The sequence below is a fragment of the Ambystoma mexicanum genome, chromosome 2p, assembly GCF_040938575.1.
Source record: "Ambystoma mexicanum isolate Mex_15411 chromosome 2p, UKY_AmexF1_1, whole genome shotgun sequence".
Lineage (NCBI taxonomy): Eukaryota > Metazoa > Chordata > Amphibia > Caudata > Ambystomatidae > Ambystoma > Ambystoma mexicanum.
The window spans coordinates 493,174,205-493,194,264 of record NC_090923.1 but is presented as its reverse complement, the minus strand read 5'-3'; the positions used below and the strand labels follow the sequence as shown (position 1 = coordinate 493,194,264).

The 20,060-nt window shown below is 41.1% G+C and overlaps 1 protein-coding gene across 17 annotated transcripts in view; it reads right to left on the bottom strand.

The window, feature by feature from the left end:
* ATP2B2 (ATPase plasma membrane Ca2+ transporting 2) overlaps positions 1-20,060 on the bottom strand; it is a 2,164,916-nt gene that overhangs the window by 1,396,693 nt on the left and 748,163 nt on the right. For 16 of the 17 annotated variants that reach the window (XM_069643898.1, XM_069643899.1, XM_069643906.1 and 13 more), the window contains one exon: positions 19,457-19,944. In XM_069643898.1, coding sequence (XP_069499999.1) covers positions 19,457-19,655 — 199 coding nt within the window. In that variant the 5' untranslated portion in view covers positions 19,656-19,944. Of the gene's footprint in view, positions 1-19,456; positions 19,945-20,022; positions 20,045-20,060 lie in introns of those variants that run through there. The other variant, XM_069643902.1, reaches the window with a different exon arrangement.

Sequence of the window (20,060 nt, the reverse complement as noted above, 5' to 3'; positions counted from 1 at the left end):
AGTGAATTGGGCATCCTAAGGCAGAAGCTGCATACATGGAGCTCTCCCGAATGGCTACTGGCAATCCTAATCCATTCTGGTAACAGTGTACAAGTGTGGCTGAATAACCAGGGATGCATGACGACCCCAGTGAAGGTAAATAGGGGGGTCAGACAAGGTTGTGTGCCAGCCCCCCTTTTATTTTGACTTTATCTGGCAGATCTCTCCTTAAGGCTTTTGGCTGGGGACGGATGCCCTGTTAATATCGACTCTCGACATATAGCCACTTTACTGTACACTGACAAACTTTTCTTGCTCGATCATACAATAAGGGGAGTAAAAAATACATTCAAGTTATTGATTGAGTATGCAAATCAGAATGACCTAGTCGTTAACATGAGTAAGACAACAATAATGGCAGTATCAGGAAGCAAGAAAGCAAGGGTCAGTTTGCACACAGACCCCCATTAGGTGGATTAAGTCAGTAGTTACCCAGATTTGGGAGTCGAGCTGTTGGCTAATGTCGACTATGGGGCTATTGTCGATGGCAAGAAATAAAAGGCCAGGCAACTAACCTGTTCAATATAAACAATTGCGAAACTAACAACAGGCTACTCACATGAAAGGATTCTAAAACTGTACAAACAGAGCTTTTCACCTGCCATCCTCTATGTCCTCGAAGCATTCGCCATGTGGGATCTGACATGGCTAAACGTTGTCGAAGGTCAACTTTGGAGGAAGCTCTTGAATTTATCCAATACCACACCAATGGCCTACTTGCGTTTAGAATTGGAATTAGTCTCCCTTAAGAGTCAAGCACTCATAAGAAAGGGGTCACTTTACAATAAATATAGAGGCCTGCCTAAATGCCAATTGTTGCAACTCATGGGATCCATGTACGAAACAGGAAGCTCCAATAATTACGTAAAACTGAATGAGGAGTGTTTTACTGATATAGAGTGGGCCCCTGATTTTGAACGTGGACAAGTTCGAGATCTTGAAGGTGTTATAAGAAAATAAGGTGGGACTGGATAAATAGTTCGACATATTTGCAAAAACTGCAGAGTTTTAAATATGTATTGGGGATTGCTCCTTGCTATCTTAAAACCCAGCATTATTTATTGAAACACCCTGGTCTGGCAGTCTGCAATTTTGTGCTGATATTGCAAACAAACCAGCTGCACTTGTTAGCATTACAAGGTGTCCATATTAAGCTCCCAGTGGAACAGAGAACCTGTCGGATATGTAGGTCCCAAGAGAATATCAAATCACCTAGACATGTATTGACACTTTGCCCTAATATGGGATCCAACTATATGACAAGGCTAGGGCATTTTTGGAAGCTATGAGGCCATCAAAAGTGATGGGTTTTGGAGTTATTGTTTAAATACAGGCCTCATTACAAGTTTGCCGGTCCGGTAACTACGGTACCAGTAAGCTTGCCGGTACTGTAGTTACCGGACCGAAAAACTACAAGTTCTGCTCGCGGGTGCCTATTTCACCCATCAGGTCAGACCTGGCAAGCGGAATGGCACCCACGAGCAGAGTTGGATGCACCGGCACCATTCTGAATGGTGCTGGTTCATTCGGCCTCCTCGTTCCCATTGAGCCCTATGCGGCTCAAATGGGAATGGAGAGTAAAAGTTTCCTGTCCCTGGTAATGGGGAAATACAGGGTCCGCCAGGATTGTAATGGCCCTGTATTTCCCCATTGCCATGGGCTGAAAAATTCGCAATTTTGGCAGCAGCCTGCCAGTTTTACTGGAAAGACTACCGCCAAACTAATAATGAGGCTCACAGACTTGGAATCTGTGCATATGGAATTATACCAAATCTGGAAAGTGATATTCGAACATGTAAAATAAGTGCCTATGATATGGAAACAAAGGGATACAAATGCATAGGGATGAGTACTTAACCCCTAAGAAACGTATATGAAATTAGATTAAATAAGTTGACATTTTAGATATTTTAATGACATTTTATAAATCACAAGACGACTATGAAATGAATTGTTTTACTGGGACATTTGGATTTTATGTATATATGAAATTAAGTCTTGTATGTTACAGATTCTATGTTCCATTTTAAAGTGTATGTTAGAGCAATGCAGGGAGTGAGTGATTAAGAGTAATATTCTAATGTTTTTATAAAGGTTCCTTTTTATGAATCAATACAAATAAAGAAACAAAAAAAAGCCTTGACAGCCCATAACCACGTCTATGACCCACAATTCAGGGCAAAAAAGAAGAGCCTTATGAGTCCTGCATGTAGCTAATACAGGGGAGCGTAGAAGCCTTAAATGATTGTACCAATACTGGCTGCAGGGCTACAGACACATGCAGTCAAGGGCCCATTTTAACTGCATACATCTGAGAGCTGTGACGTTGGTCTGGTCCAAAGGGAGAACGAACCAGTCCTGTCTCTTTTGTAGGGCACCCAAAGAATATCTGGCACATCTCCTTTTATTCTGCTCCACCATCTCAATAATCAGAGAACAAAGATTAAAACCTTTTTTGCAGGGCCATGGCCGGCAACCCTGCGATCCCGCATTACATTACTTGTTACGTGTTGACTCCGTTCAGGTGGAGTGGGCTGTTTCAATGTTTTTAAAGCATGCCTTATCATTAAGAGAATATTTATTAAGACGTGACTGTCCATGATTTTGTTCTTAAATTTATGTGATGATTTTACTTGTTATTGTTTTTATGAATATTGTGATGATAACTGTTGTGTTTTTAAGGTATGCTATGTTCTAACGAAATAAATGTTTTCAACTTGATAATGATTACTAAAGACACGCAGTCCTTTTGGAGGATTATTAATTTTGATCAACAGATAAGATACTAGGTGAATTCTATTGGTGAGGAAAATTCTAGAGCTCCTGGCCTGATGTGTTGTCAATCATGGTTATAAAACAAAATCCTTCATTTTGGGCTGACCTACTAATGAAAACCTGTACGAAGATTCTAAAAGACAACAAGCTGCCGGACTCTTCGCTGACCTTGACACTAGTTCCTATTTACAAAAAGAGTTTGCGGGGCAATCCTCTTAGTTATCAACCAATTGCCCTTCTAGACATCTCTGCTAAAATATTTACATCTGTTCTGCTGTGTCAACTTTTAGCATGCGCAAATGATGCTGGGAGACTAGACCCACATCAGGCAGGGTACACAATGGGAAGTCTATAAATTAAACAAAGCATTTAATTTATAGACTTCTCAAAGGCTTTTGACAGCGTGGACTGAGTTCTCCTTTGGCCGAAACCTTTTAACTGGGGTTGCCCAAAAGTTCTTTTAAGTATGATTATTGCCCTCCACACATATATGTCTGTAAGGGTTAGATTGAACATTACACGCTGCCTTAAGCAAGGTTGTGTACTGGCCCCACTCCTTTTTGAACTTTTTATTTCTGACATTGCAGAGTTTAAGGATATACGTTGTTTCTCACTTTTTTTTAGCTGCCTCCAAAACCAACTATCTTTTATATGCAGATGACCTTGCGTTGACTGACTAGACTACGATCACACTTCAACACCAGGTTGTAGCTCTGGCAGAGTATATGGCTTGCAATAGGCTGAGCATAAACATTGTAAAGACTAAGGTGTTTCAGTTTTGGGGCGGAAAGTAAACATCGATATACTAACTTGAGTTGGTTTCTGGAAAACTCCATTGTAGAAAATGTTCATAACTTTGCTTATTTATGTTTTTTCCTAACTGAGGACCATAACCACAGGACTATATTTCTCCAAGAGAAGGCCAAGGTCGTGAGTTTGTCAGCGAGAGCCTTTCAAATAAAGAACATTTTGGTATATTTTCTTTGGCTCCTGTGGTTGATTTTCATAAGATAAAGGTCATACCGGTTGTAGCCTGTGAGGCAGAGACTCTTCTATTTTACCCTAATGTATATTGAGGCCGAATTGAAGGATTATTTTGAGAAGGGGTCCTATCTCTTCCTCTGAGTGTCCCTGCTGCAGTCTTGCATTATGAGTTGGGGCTCCTACCTATTGGGGCCCAGGTGGCCTGCAAACAGCTTTGTATTTTCCTTAAAATTATAACAGGAGCTGGTCCTAAACTGTGGGGAGAACTGAAACTGGCAATGAGGAGAAGTCGGGTGTGTTGTTTAACTAATGGATCCAGGAATGCAGGACTCTAATGGAAAAGTATGACATGTCTATGACACTGCTGCAGACTTCCCCCAATTTGGCAAAAAAGAAAATAGGAATGAGAATAAGACTGGATCCTAACCACCTAGGAAGTATGCAGGACCAAATTATTCACAAATGTTTGGTGGATGTTAGAACCCTGGGAGTTCTTCCATTTGATTTTTTTAAATTTCTGAATCAATTTTGGAGATCACATCTTTTACACCTAAGACTTAATTTACTCTGACTTACTCTTAACTAACAGAGATTTTAGGTGTTCGGGAGAGAGTGGAGAGGACTAACAGAGCTTGTCGATTCTGCCAATCCCCTAAAACTGTTAAAAGAATTTTACATTTTCTTCTGGAGTGTTAGTCCCTAAATGAATGTTTTATTTTGCACTTTTATCATCTTGCACGTGCTTTCAACATTACATCTGCAGGTTTTGTGTGGCAATAGATTATGACATATGGGAGCATATTTAGATGCCATTCGTTTCCTTAAGGATTTATTCATATAATGGAATAGGGGGCATGGGAATAATTGAGAAAGAGAGGGTTGTTTACCTCTATGAACTGTTGTTTACTTGTATTTTAAACAAATTTTGATTATGTGAGTGTTACGTATACTGTGTTTTAAGCTTTATGTTTTGTGTTTTTAACTTACATTTTTATATAACTTGTGTATGCGTAAGCACTATCTCTCATTTTAACATTGTTATTGGTGTATGCTAATTGAGTGTATTCTATTAGATTATATTTCTTATTTTAATCCTTTGAAAAAATGATTATATGAATACATTTCACAATTTAAAAAAGTAGTTTTTCTTTAATCAGTATGGATTTTTTATTCTCCCAAATACCCAATGATTAGTTCAGTTCAGATTAAGTCAGTACAGCAACAGTGTAACACACACTAATGTTGTACCAAACATACTAATTACAATGTGCTGTTTATGAGGGTCTGAAAACTAAATATATATGTACAATCAAATGCAAATAAATGTTTTAAACAACTCTTTTATCTGTTTGACAGATAATGCTGTTTTCTACCAGAGAAAATGAACCAGAGATTACAACGTTATTTCCATATGTAACTTAGTATACATAGACACTATTATGTTACATTTTTCTCTTCACCTACAGATTCCATCAAAATTATTTTCAATTCTACTGCAATCATATATACTATGTACAATTCAAATATATCATCCCACCATATTACTAATACAGTATACTCCCCCTACAGTACCTATGATTACTATACACATATTACCATAGTGCAATTCTTGGGGGGATGGCCATAGGCTGTGCCCCCAACAATCTCACCACTGTCCACAACCACCACAATACAATTCTACAATAGAAAGAGCACTTTTTGCAACCACAACTCACACTACCAGCATGTTCTGCAAACACTAACACCCTGGACATCAAAGATGACATCACAAATGTTGTTGATGGCATCACTGATGACATCACATAGCTAAGCCACTTGTTTTTGTTGACTGACACACAATTCATCATATAAACATTTCTCATAAGCAAATATCACAATTTTTTCATGTTTACAGAAATGGCAAACACACTTGAGTGGCTAGAAGAAAACTCTAGCAAAGAAGAAATGAGTGATGATGACATCTCCAATGGTAAACAATACATCTTTAAATATAAACAAATATCCTCATTTCTTATAATACATAGTTTGCATGTAGAAACTACACCACAGATGAATTATGGAAAATCCCAAAATCTAAAAGACAAATCCAATCTCCAACTGTACATAATAAAATCATGATTAGATGAATTTAGAAATTACTTCTAAATTATGTTAAAAATCATGTCATTACAAATGTTATCACTGTCCTACTTGTACCATTCCGCCTCTCTCCCAGAAATCACCCCAATCTAATTCACAAAATATAAATCAAAGACAGACTGAGAAAACTTCTCTTCCTGCCTCCCTGATGATACATTTGTAGAAATTCCAAATTCTCCCATTTATGTTTCCCATTCTGATACCCTATCACTTTCATGGATACATGTATTTGTTATACTATAAATAATATAAATATTTTGTATATTATTCTGTGATAAATTCCTTTTTTTTAAAACCCCAATCAACACTCCACCGACATTACAACTGTTCGGTGATCTGTTTATGAAATAGACCATCTGCAGACATTGCACTGTGTCATGACATGTGATGTGTGGGATATATTGACCCACTCAATAGTATTTCACCACATCACCAAGCTGCAGTTGCACAGAAACCACAAAATGGCTGTGCTGGCTCCTATGAGCGCCATGTCTCAAAACTGCGGTTTTCAACAAGAACAAAAATGGCTTCACCGTCCTGCCAAGCACACATCGGGCAGGATGGAACCATGAGGCACATTAAAGGAGATTGCCACTGGGTTCCAACGTAAACAAAAGGAAGAAAGTGGAAAAAGCAGCTTTGCTTTGCTGCAAAAGCCAAAATATCCATTCAAAAGAAACCTTTTTTAACCATTAAAAAAATGTGGCTTTGATGCTAATTCCCTCAGTTCCTTGAAACCTCTGTGATTAAAAAGGCGCTGTCATGCCCAGGATATTTCACTCTGCTTCACCAAAACCAGGCATAATTCCTGAGTGACAGTCGGAGTCAAACAAACTCTGAGAGAAATCAATGAGCAACTTCACTTTCACTCGCACTGGAACACTCGTTTATTTCTTTCCAAAAGTATTCAGGCTCAGCAGTTCAAAGAGACTTTAACTCTCTGAGCCAGGCCAGTGTCAATGTATCTATGCTTCAGATAAAACTCCTGCATTCAAGGAAATGACTGTAGCTGCAAAGACAGTGTGCAATCTGAGGGAGCTGCCAAACTGAATTTAAAGAAAGAAATGATAGCAGTTTTCAACATGTGTAAAAATGGACTATGCTGACTGAAGGAAAAATAAATGGCCTGTTTAAAAATAAACTGTGAATGAAAGCCTGCCTTATTTAGCAATGTGAAGAGGTTTTGTTGTTGGGGAAAGTACACCCTTGAGCTATTTTATTTCCTTAGGTTTGTTTAATTCAGGGCCAAAAATCAGGAAATTAAGATTTTGAACCGACTGTGCTGAATTTGGAAGCTACAAATAAATAAGTTAGTGCAGATGGCAGGCTGAAACTTCCCCAGGGCGAAGGGCACTATCATAAAAACTCTCAGCAGAGAATAACAACCCCAGAATAATTACAGGGTAGGGAAGAATATTGTCTCTGCTGAGCTCACTGACAATGGGATTTCTGGGACAAGGAGAAGTGAACAGAATGTTGCATGTGATTGTGATGTATGCAAGGAGCTCCAAGGAAGATCTCCATGGCGGCCCTGCTCTTTAGGGGTTTGCTAGCCAGCTAAAACCACATATGGCTTACAAAGGATTGCAATTTGGTGCTAAGGACTATGTATGACTACAAATGTAAAGACTTTTATCCCTGCAGCGGGACTTTGGAAAAATTTAAATATTTCGCTGTTTAGAAGTAATTTCATGGCCTTTCTTTTAAGACGTCATAGGTTTCATTGCTGCATAGGGAACAGAAGTAACAAAATATTGCAGATTACCAGAAAAGTATACATGTCCCAAATGTAAATTCTTATAGTTACATACCTTATGATCAACCCCACATATGTATGAAGTTATGGAATTTTAGGCCGAACTTTTTATGCTTAGAATGATCAATAAGTAGTAACCGTCCAAAATAATGTCTCACAGATTGCAGGATTGGACGGCTGTCCCTTACATGAAATATGTGACCTGATTATGCAATTATGCAATTTATTAAGGTGCCACCATTGTACAAAAGTGTAAATACTGATGTGACAGATTTTTGGCAAAAAAGTCTGTGGGAAGTCTTTTTCCATCATAAAATACAACCTCATAAACTGGGTACAACCCAGGGGAGGCAACCAACATTGATTGTCCAATCCAGTTGTTTAAAGGCATGCTTAGCTAAGTCGGCCCAACAATATAGTCAATGATGTCATATGCTCTATACAAAGGGTCCCTGACAGGACTCCAGAGACTCTCTTCCTGTTTTCCTGCACATCGTCCTGTTCCTGTTTCCTTCATGTTGCACTGATCCAGATTCCAGAACCAACTACCAGGCCAAGCATTGCTGATCCTTCCAGCAAGGCCTCAATTCTAAAATCCCAATACCCAAAGGGAGAAGCAGTGGTATTTTTGAGGAAGCCTCCTGATACCAGCCTGGCTGGTGGCCCACCAATTGCTGTCCAATAACTGCATCCAGAGGTACCTGTGCCATCGTATGACCAGTACTATCATCTGGTATCCAGTCCCTGCCCTGCTGATCCTGTCCGGCTGATTTTGTCTGGCTGTCCTTGGTTAGACCAGATCCATGTGGTGACCAGAATGCTAATGGTCCAAAAATCCTAAACTAAAGTGGACTGTGAGTATCAATAGAAACCCATAAAAATCCATACTATACCTTGCCTTGCTTTGTCCTTAGTTCCCCTCTCTAAGCCATCCTATTCTGACCTCGATATCCTGTTAAAACTGTCAGCATTATTTGTGAAGCCCTGCCTTTGATTTCGAGTGCTAGTGCCATCTATTTAGTAATTTTGCCTTGTGTAGTCCTAAACCATTAGTCCTATTTCGAGTGATCGGACTAGCAAGGTTGGGCGCTGGTGTGGCTGGTTGAAATCGTGAATCAACCCTGACTCTTAAGCTGTCCCTCTTTGATCGCCTAGCCTGCATACTCTAGTGTAAAGTAAAACTGTTCTTGCCACAACTGATTTTATTTGCTTTTTCGCGCCTTTATTTATATACCTGTGATATATATCTATTTCCCTACCGATAAACTACATTGAGATTTGCAATATTTCACTCGTTTTTCAAAGACACTGTTTTAGTTAATTTACATGGAAAACGGAAATATTTGTAAAGTTGCCAACGTGTCATTTTGATTGCAAACTGTTTTAAATCTTCCACTCATTTTTCGAACTGTATGCTCTGGCTAATCCATTGCTTGTGATTGTTTGTACCTTTACATTGTTGCTTTAGTGAAGAATTGTATCTGCTTCAAGGTTTTTACACACATTCATTATTTTATTCATCCATTTCCGAGTGTTATTTTTAACATTGCAAGGGTTTCAAATCCGGTTTTCACTCTTATTTGGGGTGGGAAGGTCAGATTTCAATTCCGTTTTCAGCTTCTTATTCCTGATTACCTGCTGTTTCTTCACATCCATTCAGAATTGATTATTTGTGGGTTGAGGGATCATTGCAGGAGGAAATCCTAACTTGAGTGCTATCTTTCCTAAAATCAAAAAGTGCTTTTATTCCCTGGTGTTTTGTATATGTGTCAATAGAAGGTTAACTAAGTGCATTGCTTACATTCCTATTGTTATTATCACCCCATTGGTGATTGCTGCCCCATATTAAAAATGGTATGATTTCTTTTGAATTTTAAAATAAATAAATAAATATTGTATTTTACCAACCAGCCTGGTACATGGTCCATTGTGACCTGGGGTATTTGAAAAGGGGGTGATATGAGCGGTTTACCATCTCACTATTGAATCAATATAAAAGATAAACATTTCAGTTGTGCGCTGCAGACTAGGCTGAGACCAGGGTGTGTGTCGCCTGATTGAAATCCTTAACAAATTTAGGGGCTTGTCCGGGATTGGTTTGGTTGCCACCCGTGACAGTCTTGCACAGCAGACTAACCTGCAAAAGAGTAATACTTCGTGTGGTTGGAATACTGGGATACACTGTACAAGCGCCTCCCAAAACAAATACTCTAAGTACTAGGCCTGTGTCTAAAATGAAAGCTAAATCAACACCAACATAGACAGAAGAAGCAATAGAATACAGGTTACCCGTAAATAAATAAATAAATAAATAAATAAATAGTCCAAAATGACCATAGTAGAAATTAATATGGCTAGGGAGCACCTTCTTCACAAGATATTTGTCGGAGGTGAGTGGCCAGAACAGGATGAAAACGTCTGGCTACAAGAAATAACCCAACAGGTCACCACCATGAACCTGGATACATGGCAGGACAGTGGCCTATTTCACCAAGCTCTGAGTGAATTATATATGGCCCCAAAAATTAAAGAGGAGTAAATCAAAATTGCCAGAATCACGGCCTACCTGTATCTCCACATGGGATTGATGCAGGAAAAGCAGGAGGAAAATGAAACTCTAGCACAGAATCAATCTGAACTATTAAATAAAATCCAGATTGATTTAAGTTTAGCGGAACAAACATTACAAAAGAGCCAAGAGTTGGAGGTAGCATCTGCAAACTACATCATAAAATTAAAAGAGGATTTGGCTCGCCAACAGCCAAATAATGCAGATCAAGAGACCCAACTAGAAGCAGCAAAAATAGAGTGTCAGGAAAAGGTTGACTCTCTAAAAGAGAGTCAACAGAAGCTGACTCAACAATTAACCTATAACAGGGCCTGCACAGAGGAGAAAGTTACTCTACTAAATCAGATAGATGAATTGAAAGAGGAAAATAATAAGTTAATCTTGAGAGACCTCCACTCTCAAACAGAATTGGATGAAGAGCGCCAGAAATTCAATATCATCAGGCAACAAAGGGATGACCTGGCTGAACAGAGAGGCACCCTTACATATAGTGATATAACATAGCGAAACACTGTCACTTATAAAACTTTGTTAAAGGGATGTTATGGTTAAGATGCATCCCACCCTTGGGACTCCTCTAATCTAGTAGTTACCGAGTGGCGTGCCACCTTGGCATACCTTGTTATTTCCCCCCTGAGTTCTCATGAGCACTTGCCCATCCGTACTGACCCGCATTGCAAAAAATATTTTTCTTTCATAGATGTGAAAAGAGGAATTAGTAATAATTTATATACAGTGATGAAACATTTTCAGTCATACAAATCTATTAAATTGATAGAAACAAGTTTGTTAAAGGGATGTTATGGTTAAGATGCATCCCACCCTTGGGACTCCTCTGCTCCACTAGTTTCCTAGTGATGTCCCACCTCGGCATACACCCTCCTGGGTTCTATTGAGCACTTGACCATCCATATCGCCCCTTCTATTTATATACTTCATTCACTGAACAATGCATATATAGGAGCATTGTGTACAATTGTTTGGGATAAGTAAGGGAAATGTATATAGACAAGATTTGTAAAAGATTGTTAAGTGGCAGTTGGTGTGTGGAAGCTTAATATGGCCATATGGTTCTCTCTTCGCCTTCTGCAGGCTGCCATGGAAAGGCAAGAGTGTCTCTGTATGGAGCCCTGCCTTCCCTTTCCATGGTGGCCATCTTGGAAAAGGATTTTCCTTCCTACAGCAGGATGACGTGCGCCTATCACTGCAGATATTAAAATCCTTTTTTTAGCACCCTGTATACCATTTTGGGAACCAAGGTACTAATGGCCTTCAACCCTGTTGCAGGGGCTGGAATGGGTGATAATGGCCCAGAGTCCTCATTATCCACCCTCACTTTGCTTGGGCTGATGACTTGGGCTGCTGGGCCATTACGGAACGGGGGTGAATGCCACATTATTCAATTAGCATAACACACAATGCTAATGGAAATGGAGGAAAATCTTATTGAGTCGATGTACTTCACTGAGAAATATAAAGTAGATGGAGTCCATAAGATTATATTTTTAGATCTCTTTTTCTTAACTGTGAAAGGTGATTCCTAAAGGAACCTTTTTTTTGCGGGAGAGGTTAGAAAGGAAGGTGGGGAGGGAAATGAGGGGAGAGGCACCAAGCACTAATATGGAGGGGCAGGTGGACAGGGGAAAATGTTGCACGTGTTTTACATCTAAGGTAGAGGGCAGTGTTTCTCAGGCTCCTTGATTACAGCTTCAAAAGCACTTTGAAATTGTTCCACCCTGCAGAGTGGTGTGTAGCACTATATAAGAGAACTATTGTCTTTGAAAGGTAGGGATCAACAACCTCTTTTATTGCTTGCAAGGTAGCTGGTGGGATGTTGTGTCCCATAGATGTAGGCTGTGTGGTTACAGTATTGGTTGAGGAAGATGAGGTGGAGGAAGACAGCCTACTACTTGCTAAGAAAGGAGCAACTTTTCTAAGAACATTGCGGTGGTTGGATTGGGTGTGGCAGCGCATGGAGTAGGTCCCATAGGAGTACTGTACAGATAGTCTGTGACTGAGTACAACGTTGCACTAAGTGCATTTCACTTTGGTAGCTTTGGTCTGGTAAATAACTGCCACACCCATGATTTCCTCTGGATGCTAGAGGTAGGCATTTCATCTACCTCATCTTCTTGGTCCTCCTCATTGTCTTTGGAAGTACTGCACTTTTTTTATGTTGTGTAGGTGCTCCAGCTGGTGGTGCTGGCGGTGGCTCTTGGGTATGAGGGATGGCAAAAGCTGATGCCATTTCTAAGATAAAAAGCAGTTTTGCTAATATTCTTCCAAGTATGTGCTCAATACTAGATTGTTAATGGATAATGAGTAAGAATAGGTGTAGGAGCTGGGCAAAGGTACATTTTGAGCTTGGAAACTCCAAGATCAGTAGAAAGTGCAGTTCTGAACTGTCCTTGAAGCACAGACCTGATTGCGAAGTGTAGATACGTTCACAGGCATGACATCATGGTCACGTGACATTGTCCGTAAAGTCCACGATGACGTCAAATGTACGTGGACGTCGACGGACGCAAAAACGGTGGATAAAGTTGCAAAAAGTGTGTAGAAGTGTTCAAAGTGATGCTAGAAGGTGGGAAATGGCAGAGTTTTAAGGTGAAACTTTGCACATTAGAAACAAATGTTGCTATATTGGGGTAAGTATGATATTAGTAAGTTGTAGGAAATTAGCATGCACTGGTAAAAACCTATGAAATTCAATGAAAAATCTTTGGTAAAGGGATGTTATGGCTACAAGTAAAACCGAAAAACCTCAGAAATTCAGCAGTTATGGTAAACTCAACAACCATAAAACACACCACCACTGTGCACTGCTACGACTAACACCCAGGACATCAAAGATGACATCACAAATGTAATTGATGACATCACTGGCTGAAGGCCATGGCTGGTGGTCTGGTAGTTTTGTAAAATGTACACTGGCCAAGGGACCCGTTAGTGTTTTAAAATATACAGTGAGTACAGCCGAAGGACGTGTCCACTAGCCATGGCTAAATGCCATGGCTACTGCACCTTAATGTTTTATATACAAGGGGGATGGCAGCTTTTTCAATTCTGAAAACCATGATCCTGCAATGCACCATGGGAGATATAACTATTTTTTCGGGGGATAAGTGGGCGCACCTTCTCCATTCAATTTATTTAAAAAACATCTGCATGGAATAACCTCAAACCACAAAAATACACAAAAAGGCCTCAAGTCAATGCTTCATGCCCAAGTTGTTTTACACCTGATCCATATCCATCCATTAATTTGGGCTGTGTGGGCAGCCAAAACCTGACCTTTTTGTCGAGGGGAAAATGAATGGGGACTAGGCTGTAACTTTTCTTTTTTAATGCAAAGCTTTTTTATTTTATAATGAAAAATTCCCCAAATTTGCATTATTTGGGGGCTAGAAATCTTCAGAATGTTGACCAAATTGGTGATATGAATCCAAATTTCTTAGCAAGTCTTTTTTTTGGGTCTCCTATGGGAGTCCGACTCACCTTAAGTTTAGGGTGGCAACCACCACCTTCTAATATGGCAAGAGAGAAGGCAAAAGACACGCTTTTTAGCTAATTTGAAAACTCAATGCATTGATCACTGGCTATGAACTGTAAGTGCACTGTCAGGATGGATCACTGGGTGGTGCTGTGCCTTTTGTGGCTTGTTAACTGAAATGACATCTCTCTCTCTCTCTCTCTCTTTCTCTCTCTCTCTCTCTCTCTCTCTCTCTCTCTTTCCCTCTCTCTCTCTAACTCTCTCAGGCCATTTGTCTGCATGTAACTTTGAAAAGAGACACAATACAACCACTCTGTGGTACCCCATCATCAGCCTTGGAATATTGCTAAAAATGCAAAAACAAAATGGCTGCTTTTTTCATAGGCATTGGTGCACATGCTAGTTTAAAGTGAGTCATTCTGAATAGTCTGGGACTAATCTAGTGCACACACATTTTATAAATAGCACCAGAAATAGAACCTCTATCTGGGAGTTCTATTTCTGGTTTTATTTGTAGAATGTTCAAACCCCACAACGTGTTTTCTTGTTACTAAGAATATACTCTAGAGGAGATGTTAGAGAAGTAGAGGACAGGACAGTGCTGTTAGGTGGATGAGAAGAGCTATGTCTTAAGGGAGCACTAAACGCACTAACATGTATGAGATGAGTGGTCCTGTTTTATATAGTGTGACAGAGAGTTGCAGAGAATGGGCGAGGCCACTGAGACTGAGATGGTTTGGCTTCCATTGCAGGTGCACTCAAAGCGGGGCACAAGGTGAAGCATTGCTATCTGGCCAGGTCAACAAAGCTATAGGATGTTCTTTTTTTTATGATTAAATGATGTGGGTAATCCATCTCAGAAAGGGTGGTCTGCTAACCCGAACCATCTTTCATCAAACTCCATGCCAAAAGCATAATGTAAACCTATACCCTGCCACCTCAATATCCAGATATGCACCCCCTGCCCTCCCATAGCACAGAGCAGAAGTCACAGGTGCCCTGTTTTACAGCTGCCATGACAGAAATGTCGCACTGTAGTGCAGAGGCTGCATGTTTTAAACCAAAATCACATAATTATGATAAACTATTAACCTGATGGCAGGACACTCTGTAAATATAATCCATATTAGGTTTGTGTATGGGGGATGATGTTCACATAAGGTTGCAGCTGATTTGTACCAAAACAGTGCCAACCTTGTGAGCTCAGACTAGTTATGACAGGCAATGTCAACTTCTGGAACCTGCCTGTCTGCCAGGGGAGTTGCTAGGTCTGGAAAAGACCCAAGGCTATGCTGATGTCGGAACTGTTGGGACTGGGGGCTAGCTAGTCTTTTGGCTGTAGCTCCTGAGATTCTATCCGGGGCTACAACCAAAAGATCAGGGGCTATAGCCCCCTTATCCCCCCCCCAGCAACGCCCCTGCTGTCTGCCTTCCATTAAATAAGACAAAGGGCAAGATGCCTGCCTCTGTTGATGCTTTGGGAGGTTGGCAACTCCTCCATGCCAGGTTTGGTAACTGGCTTCAAAGAGGTTATTCCATAACAACGGTCTGTATCACAATGGCGGGTTGCACAGTAAAAGGGACTTTGAAATGCAGGGCTAGAACAGGGGGCAGGTTTAAGCAGACAGTCAGAGCAAAGCAAAAACGACAAATATCTCCTCCATCTGTATTTTCTGTGGGCTTCTCTTTTGGTCTTGTCTCCGCTACTTTCTGCATAGTAAATCATTGGGTGTGATAAAACAAAGCACAAATCACTTGCTCTCTTAACAAGGATTTGACCCCTTAAAGCTGTCTTGCTTTTATAATGAATCCCCTGTAACTTGTTGGATTTAAAAGGAAGGGGTTTCCCCTCTTTCTTTGATTCATTTTGGGACTCATTCCTGGGCTTCAAGAGGAATTCATTTGGACCTCTTTTGGTAAAGTTGACTTTTTGCAAAGTACTCTGCCAGTCAGGTGTAGAAAGAGCGTTCCAAGGAAGAGGCAAGCTCTACCCCTAACGCATCCCCACGGAACATTGGTGGTAAACTGCTGCTGGAGCAAGGCCTCTCTTCCAGCTACAGTGCTGCCCAGTACCTCACTGAAGGTGAAGGATTTCTGCAGCTGTCAGCCAGCCTCCCAGGAGTGGGAGAACAAGAACAAGGACTCTAATCATGTCCCTGAATCCTTGACTCAGGACTCACAGCACTAGAGGAAGCAGAGCAGCTGGTTTCCTGCATTCTACCATGTTGAACTTTGGTCGAACCACCATTGACTGTGTTCAAATGGAACCGATGGAACCTACAGCGTTGCCTTTGGCACTTCTTCAAATCACTGTTGCTGCTACTGGAACCAGTTCACCACCACACTACGAAAGTTGAGAGAGTTGATTGCCCTGAGTCAAACCAAAACCTTGCCACTGTGGAAGTCTTTGTGCCACCACGTCTGGAATTGTGCCTCGAACCACTAGCTTCTTTGTCATTGATCCCTGTTCGAACACCAAGCCAGATTTGGTGTTTGGTTCAGCTAGCTTCATCTCAAAAGTCTAAAAGTTCAGTGAGCTTCATCTCAAACCTGACTCGAACACTGTTCCATTCCTTGATCACTGTGACTTGTTGCACCCGAAAAAGGTTAAAACCACTTGCACAATGTCAACAAGCCTGGTTCAATGCTGTTGAATCACCAAGAACTGATTAAGGTACTGTTTGAGGGCACCCCAAAGACATATCCTTTTCGACAACATTGAAGTGATTATTTGCCTTTTGTACCCAGAGTGCTAGTAGCAATTATCGAAGCAGACGATTCACACTTAGAATGTATTACCCCTAACCAAAACAATACCTTTGAAAACGTTTATACATATTTAGGCAGATTAACTACACAAATGATTCCCAAATATTTGGTAAAAGCTGCCATTCGAAGGTTTTCTCCAGTACCTAATCACAAATTCACTCAAAATGTGATCGTTGTGTCAGAGAAGAAAAATATGAAATTATAATATGGTAAACTATAATAATTCTGCCTCTTATGGCAAATATACAATTAATTATACAGACATTTCTGATTCACATAATTAATATCTTCCCTTTGATAAAGAAAATTTCTGCAAACCAAAAGTCAGCAATAAGGTTGGTGTACGAGTCAAATAGAAACAAACAGTATTTAATGTGTAAATGTGTCATGCTATCTCCCCACAAACATAAAAAAATGAACATCCAAAATATTCACTTGTGACTGATGGGGTCACAAGTAGATGCCCCACAAAAAGGTGTAATACACTGAGGGCCTGATTCATGTGTGGTAAATAGGGACTGTGCGAGCCAAACTATGTGCAAAATCCCATTTATCGATTAATGGAATCAATTGCACAGCACTGTTTCCTACTTTGCAGGGACTTTGTGCCAGCTCGGCACCTCTCTGCCTGTGGGCGATTCCCTTGTGCGAGACACCACACAGCGTGTCGGCGTGGCTTGCGCAGAGGGCAGGGAAGGGAATGGAACTCTTAAAATGAGAAAGAACAAGGGAAAATATGGGTGTAACGAGGCATATTGCGTGGAACGATATGTATTTATGGATCCGACCGCACAACATCCCGATATGGAAATGGCCATGCAAAGCCATCATACTATCTGCAACTCGAACGCAGGCATACAGACACTTCCGCATAGGATTTACCATGCAGAGGTAAGATCGGGTGTTGGATTTACGGGTGATTGTACGCAGCTTGGTTTCTGATCTGACTAAGGGGTGGTTGTGAACAGTGTAACATGGTGCAGTAACTTTTTATGGGTGTTCTACTCGAGTTATGATAAATCATATGCATGTTGTCCGGGTGCCTGTAACAGTTATGAGGGACCCAGTGCAGAGTTCTGGAGATGCAGGCCTGCTAGCGGGGGCCCCCACACACTTTTTCGAGGGTGCATGTATTCACACCTGGGGATTTTTGCTTTGCATTGGGGGCGTGTCGGGGGCGTTCCTGTGCGACTTGAATGTACGGTTACTTTGCACAAACAATTCCATGAATAGGAAGAGCACGCAGAAAAAGTTCTGTGTGCATACTCGCGGAGAGGCTTTCTCGGCGCGCGGACTTTGCCGGATTTCTGCACACTTTTACATTAATCTGGCATTAAACATATATGCAGAATTCCCTGTACACAAACCAGAAATAATCTAGTAGTTAACATACCAGCCAATATTTTTATCAGTTTCATTACTCTTTTTGTCATGAAGGGCCAGATAACATAAACTTTGATCTTAGACAAGTGGCATTTTGCATGGTGTTACCAAGAGCAAAGAAAAATAAAAAAATCGGTCAATGCATTTTGTTCACCGTGGCAAAGGTTCCCTAATTCCAATAACGAACAGTATTATCAGTCGGGCAAACTTTACCCTGGTGGTAAAAATGCATCGCAGGCAATTGTCTTTTGCACTAGTGCTACTACTGTGCACAATTCCAACAAAGTTTCTGAAATCTGGCACGCAATACTGCCTTTGAATACAGAGCATGCTTTTTAAATGGGATGCCTCTATGGCTTCTAAAGACGAGGGATTAATGGGCAGCAATATAATGGATGCCCTTGGACAGAGCCCTGTGTGTGCTCCCTCTTGCTGGTCAGCAGTGAAGCTTTGCGGCAGTATCTGGGATCAGGTAGAGTTTGATCGATGCATAGGAGTGAGACGATAAAGATCAAGTACTGCATGGGTTGGTGCTGTGGGAAGATGGGTTGTCTAGCTGGGGGAACTGGGCAATGACCATTGCCGATGAGACCAGTGGGGGGCTGTAACAGTTAATTCCAAAACCTGCTCTAGGGAAGGACGTTTGTGCTAATAGACATATGTCAAGGGTGCACATGGCAGGAATAGGGGCACGAGGGCGTAAGCACTGATGGGTTGTCGGAAGCATGGGATAAGGAATTCTACTACAAACATGGGCAGGATAATAACTAATCCAGCGAGTGGAAGGAGTGTTGGGCCGGGTGTAGGCACATTGAAATCTGCAGTGTTCAGAAATAACTGAGAACAAAGTGCAATACGCGTCTCTGAACATCAGGTGTCTGCGGCGAATGGAGAAAAGCCAAAGTAACAGAAATTGAAGGCATTCACAAACATGCAAGACCCCTGCACTATCTCTCTCCAAGGCTCACAATATGGCATGTTGCTAGAATCTGTGAAATTGAAGATATGTGCAAAGGATTCATGCATCTGCATAACCACCCTTCCACTTGTGCCTGGTGCTTGTTGGGTAAGGTTCTTAAAGGGTCAAGCTGTCTGCATTGCAATGGTACTTAATCTTTCGGTCAGACTCTCGCTAGGGTTTTCACATCTCCCCCTCGTATCTATCTTTCACTGTTTTGAAACCAATACTCAGTGGTCTACTCTGGGGAGTTTCCTCTGAATCCCCTATTGTCGCATTCATTTCAGCACAAAAGAATTCACTTTTTTACACTGACAGGTAGAGTTTTGATGAAAGTCTTCAACCTACCACATAGGCTCTTTTTTAGAAGTATAACACAACTATTCATATGTACTACAATACTACAAACAATACATGTGTCTGAGGAATTCTACTAACAAACACTTACTGCCTGTTCAATGTCTGATTTCAAGATGGGCTCAGAGAATAACGTAAAACTGTGCCGGCCCCACCAACTCCACGGTTGGCCCCTCCGACTCCACTTCCAAAAAAAATAACATTTGAGTGAACATTTACATAGGACACGCTTACCTTCTGTGGGGGAGGTCTTTAAGTGCCGGCACAGCCCATCCATGTCCCCAAAGTGTTCTTTAATTTTGACCACTCCCTCTGTTCCACGAAGCTCCATGAGGGAGCGCAGCTCGTCCAGCGTGCAACCAAACTCAGCGGCATGGTTGACCTCGTTTCTTTGGTTCTTTGCGTAGAAATCACTATTTGTTAAGTCCCCCATTGCTGCTCCTGGTATTGCTCTGATGAACCAATGCACACAAAATCAGTAGAAAGTGCTTGAAGGGTAGAGGGTAAAAATCCAAACTCCAATCCCGGCCAAAAGGGTGGAAGAGATGTCCCGAAACTTGTGCAACAGCTCTGGGGTGATTTGATGACCGCGTGATCCACGACCTGGCGACAGTCTGCTTGATGGCTGCTATAAAGGCTGTAGGCCAGCTCCAACCCAATTACCGCTTCCCATTCTGCTGCATGTGGACTGTGGCATCTACATGGTCATGGCTTCGTTGAACCTTTGGGAACAAACATAAAGAATGGTTAGAATGTCTGCCCCGCAACGACCTAACCAAGATGTCCTTTAATCCACTTACTACAGTGCCTTTGATAGCAAGACTCAGAGATAGGATGC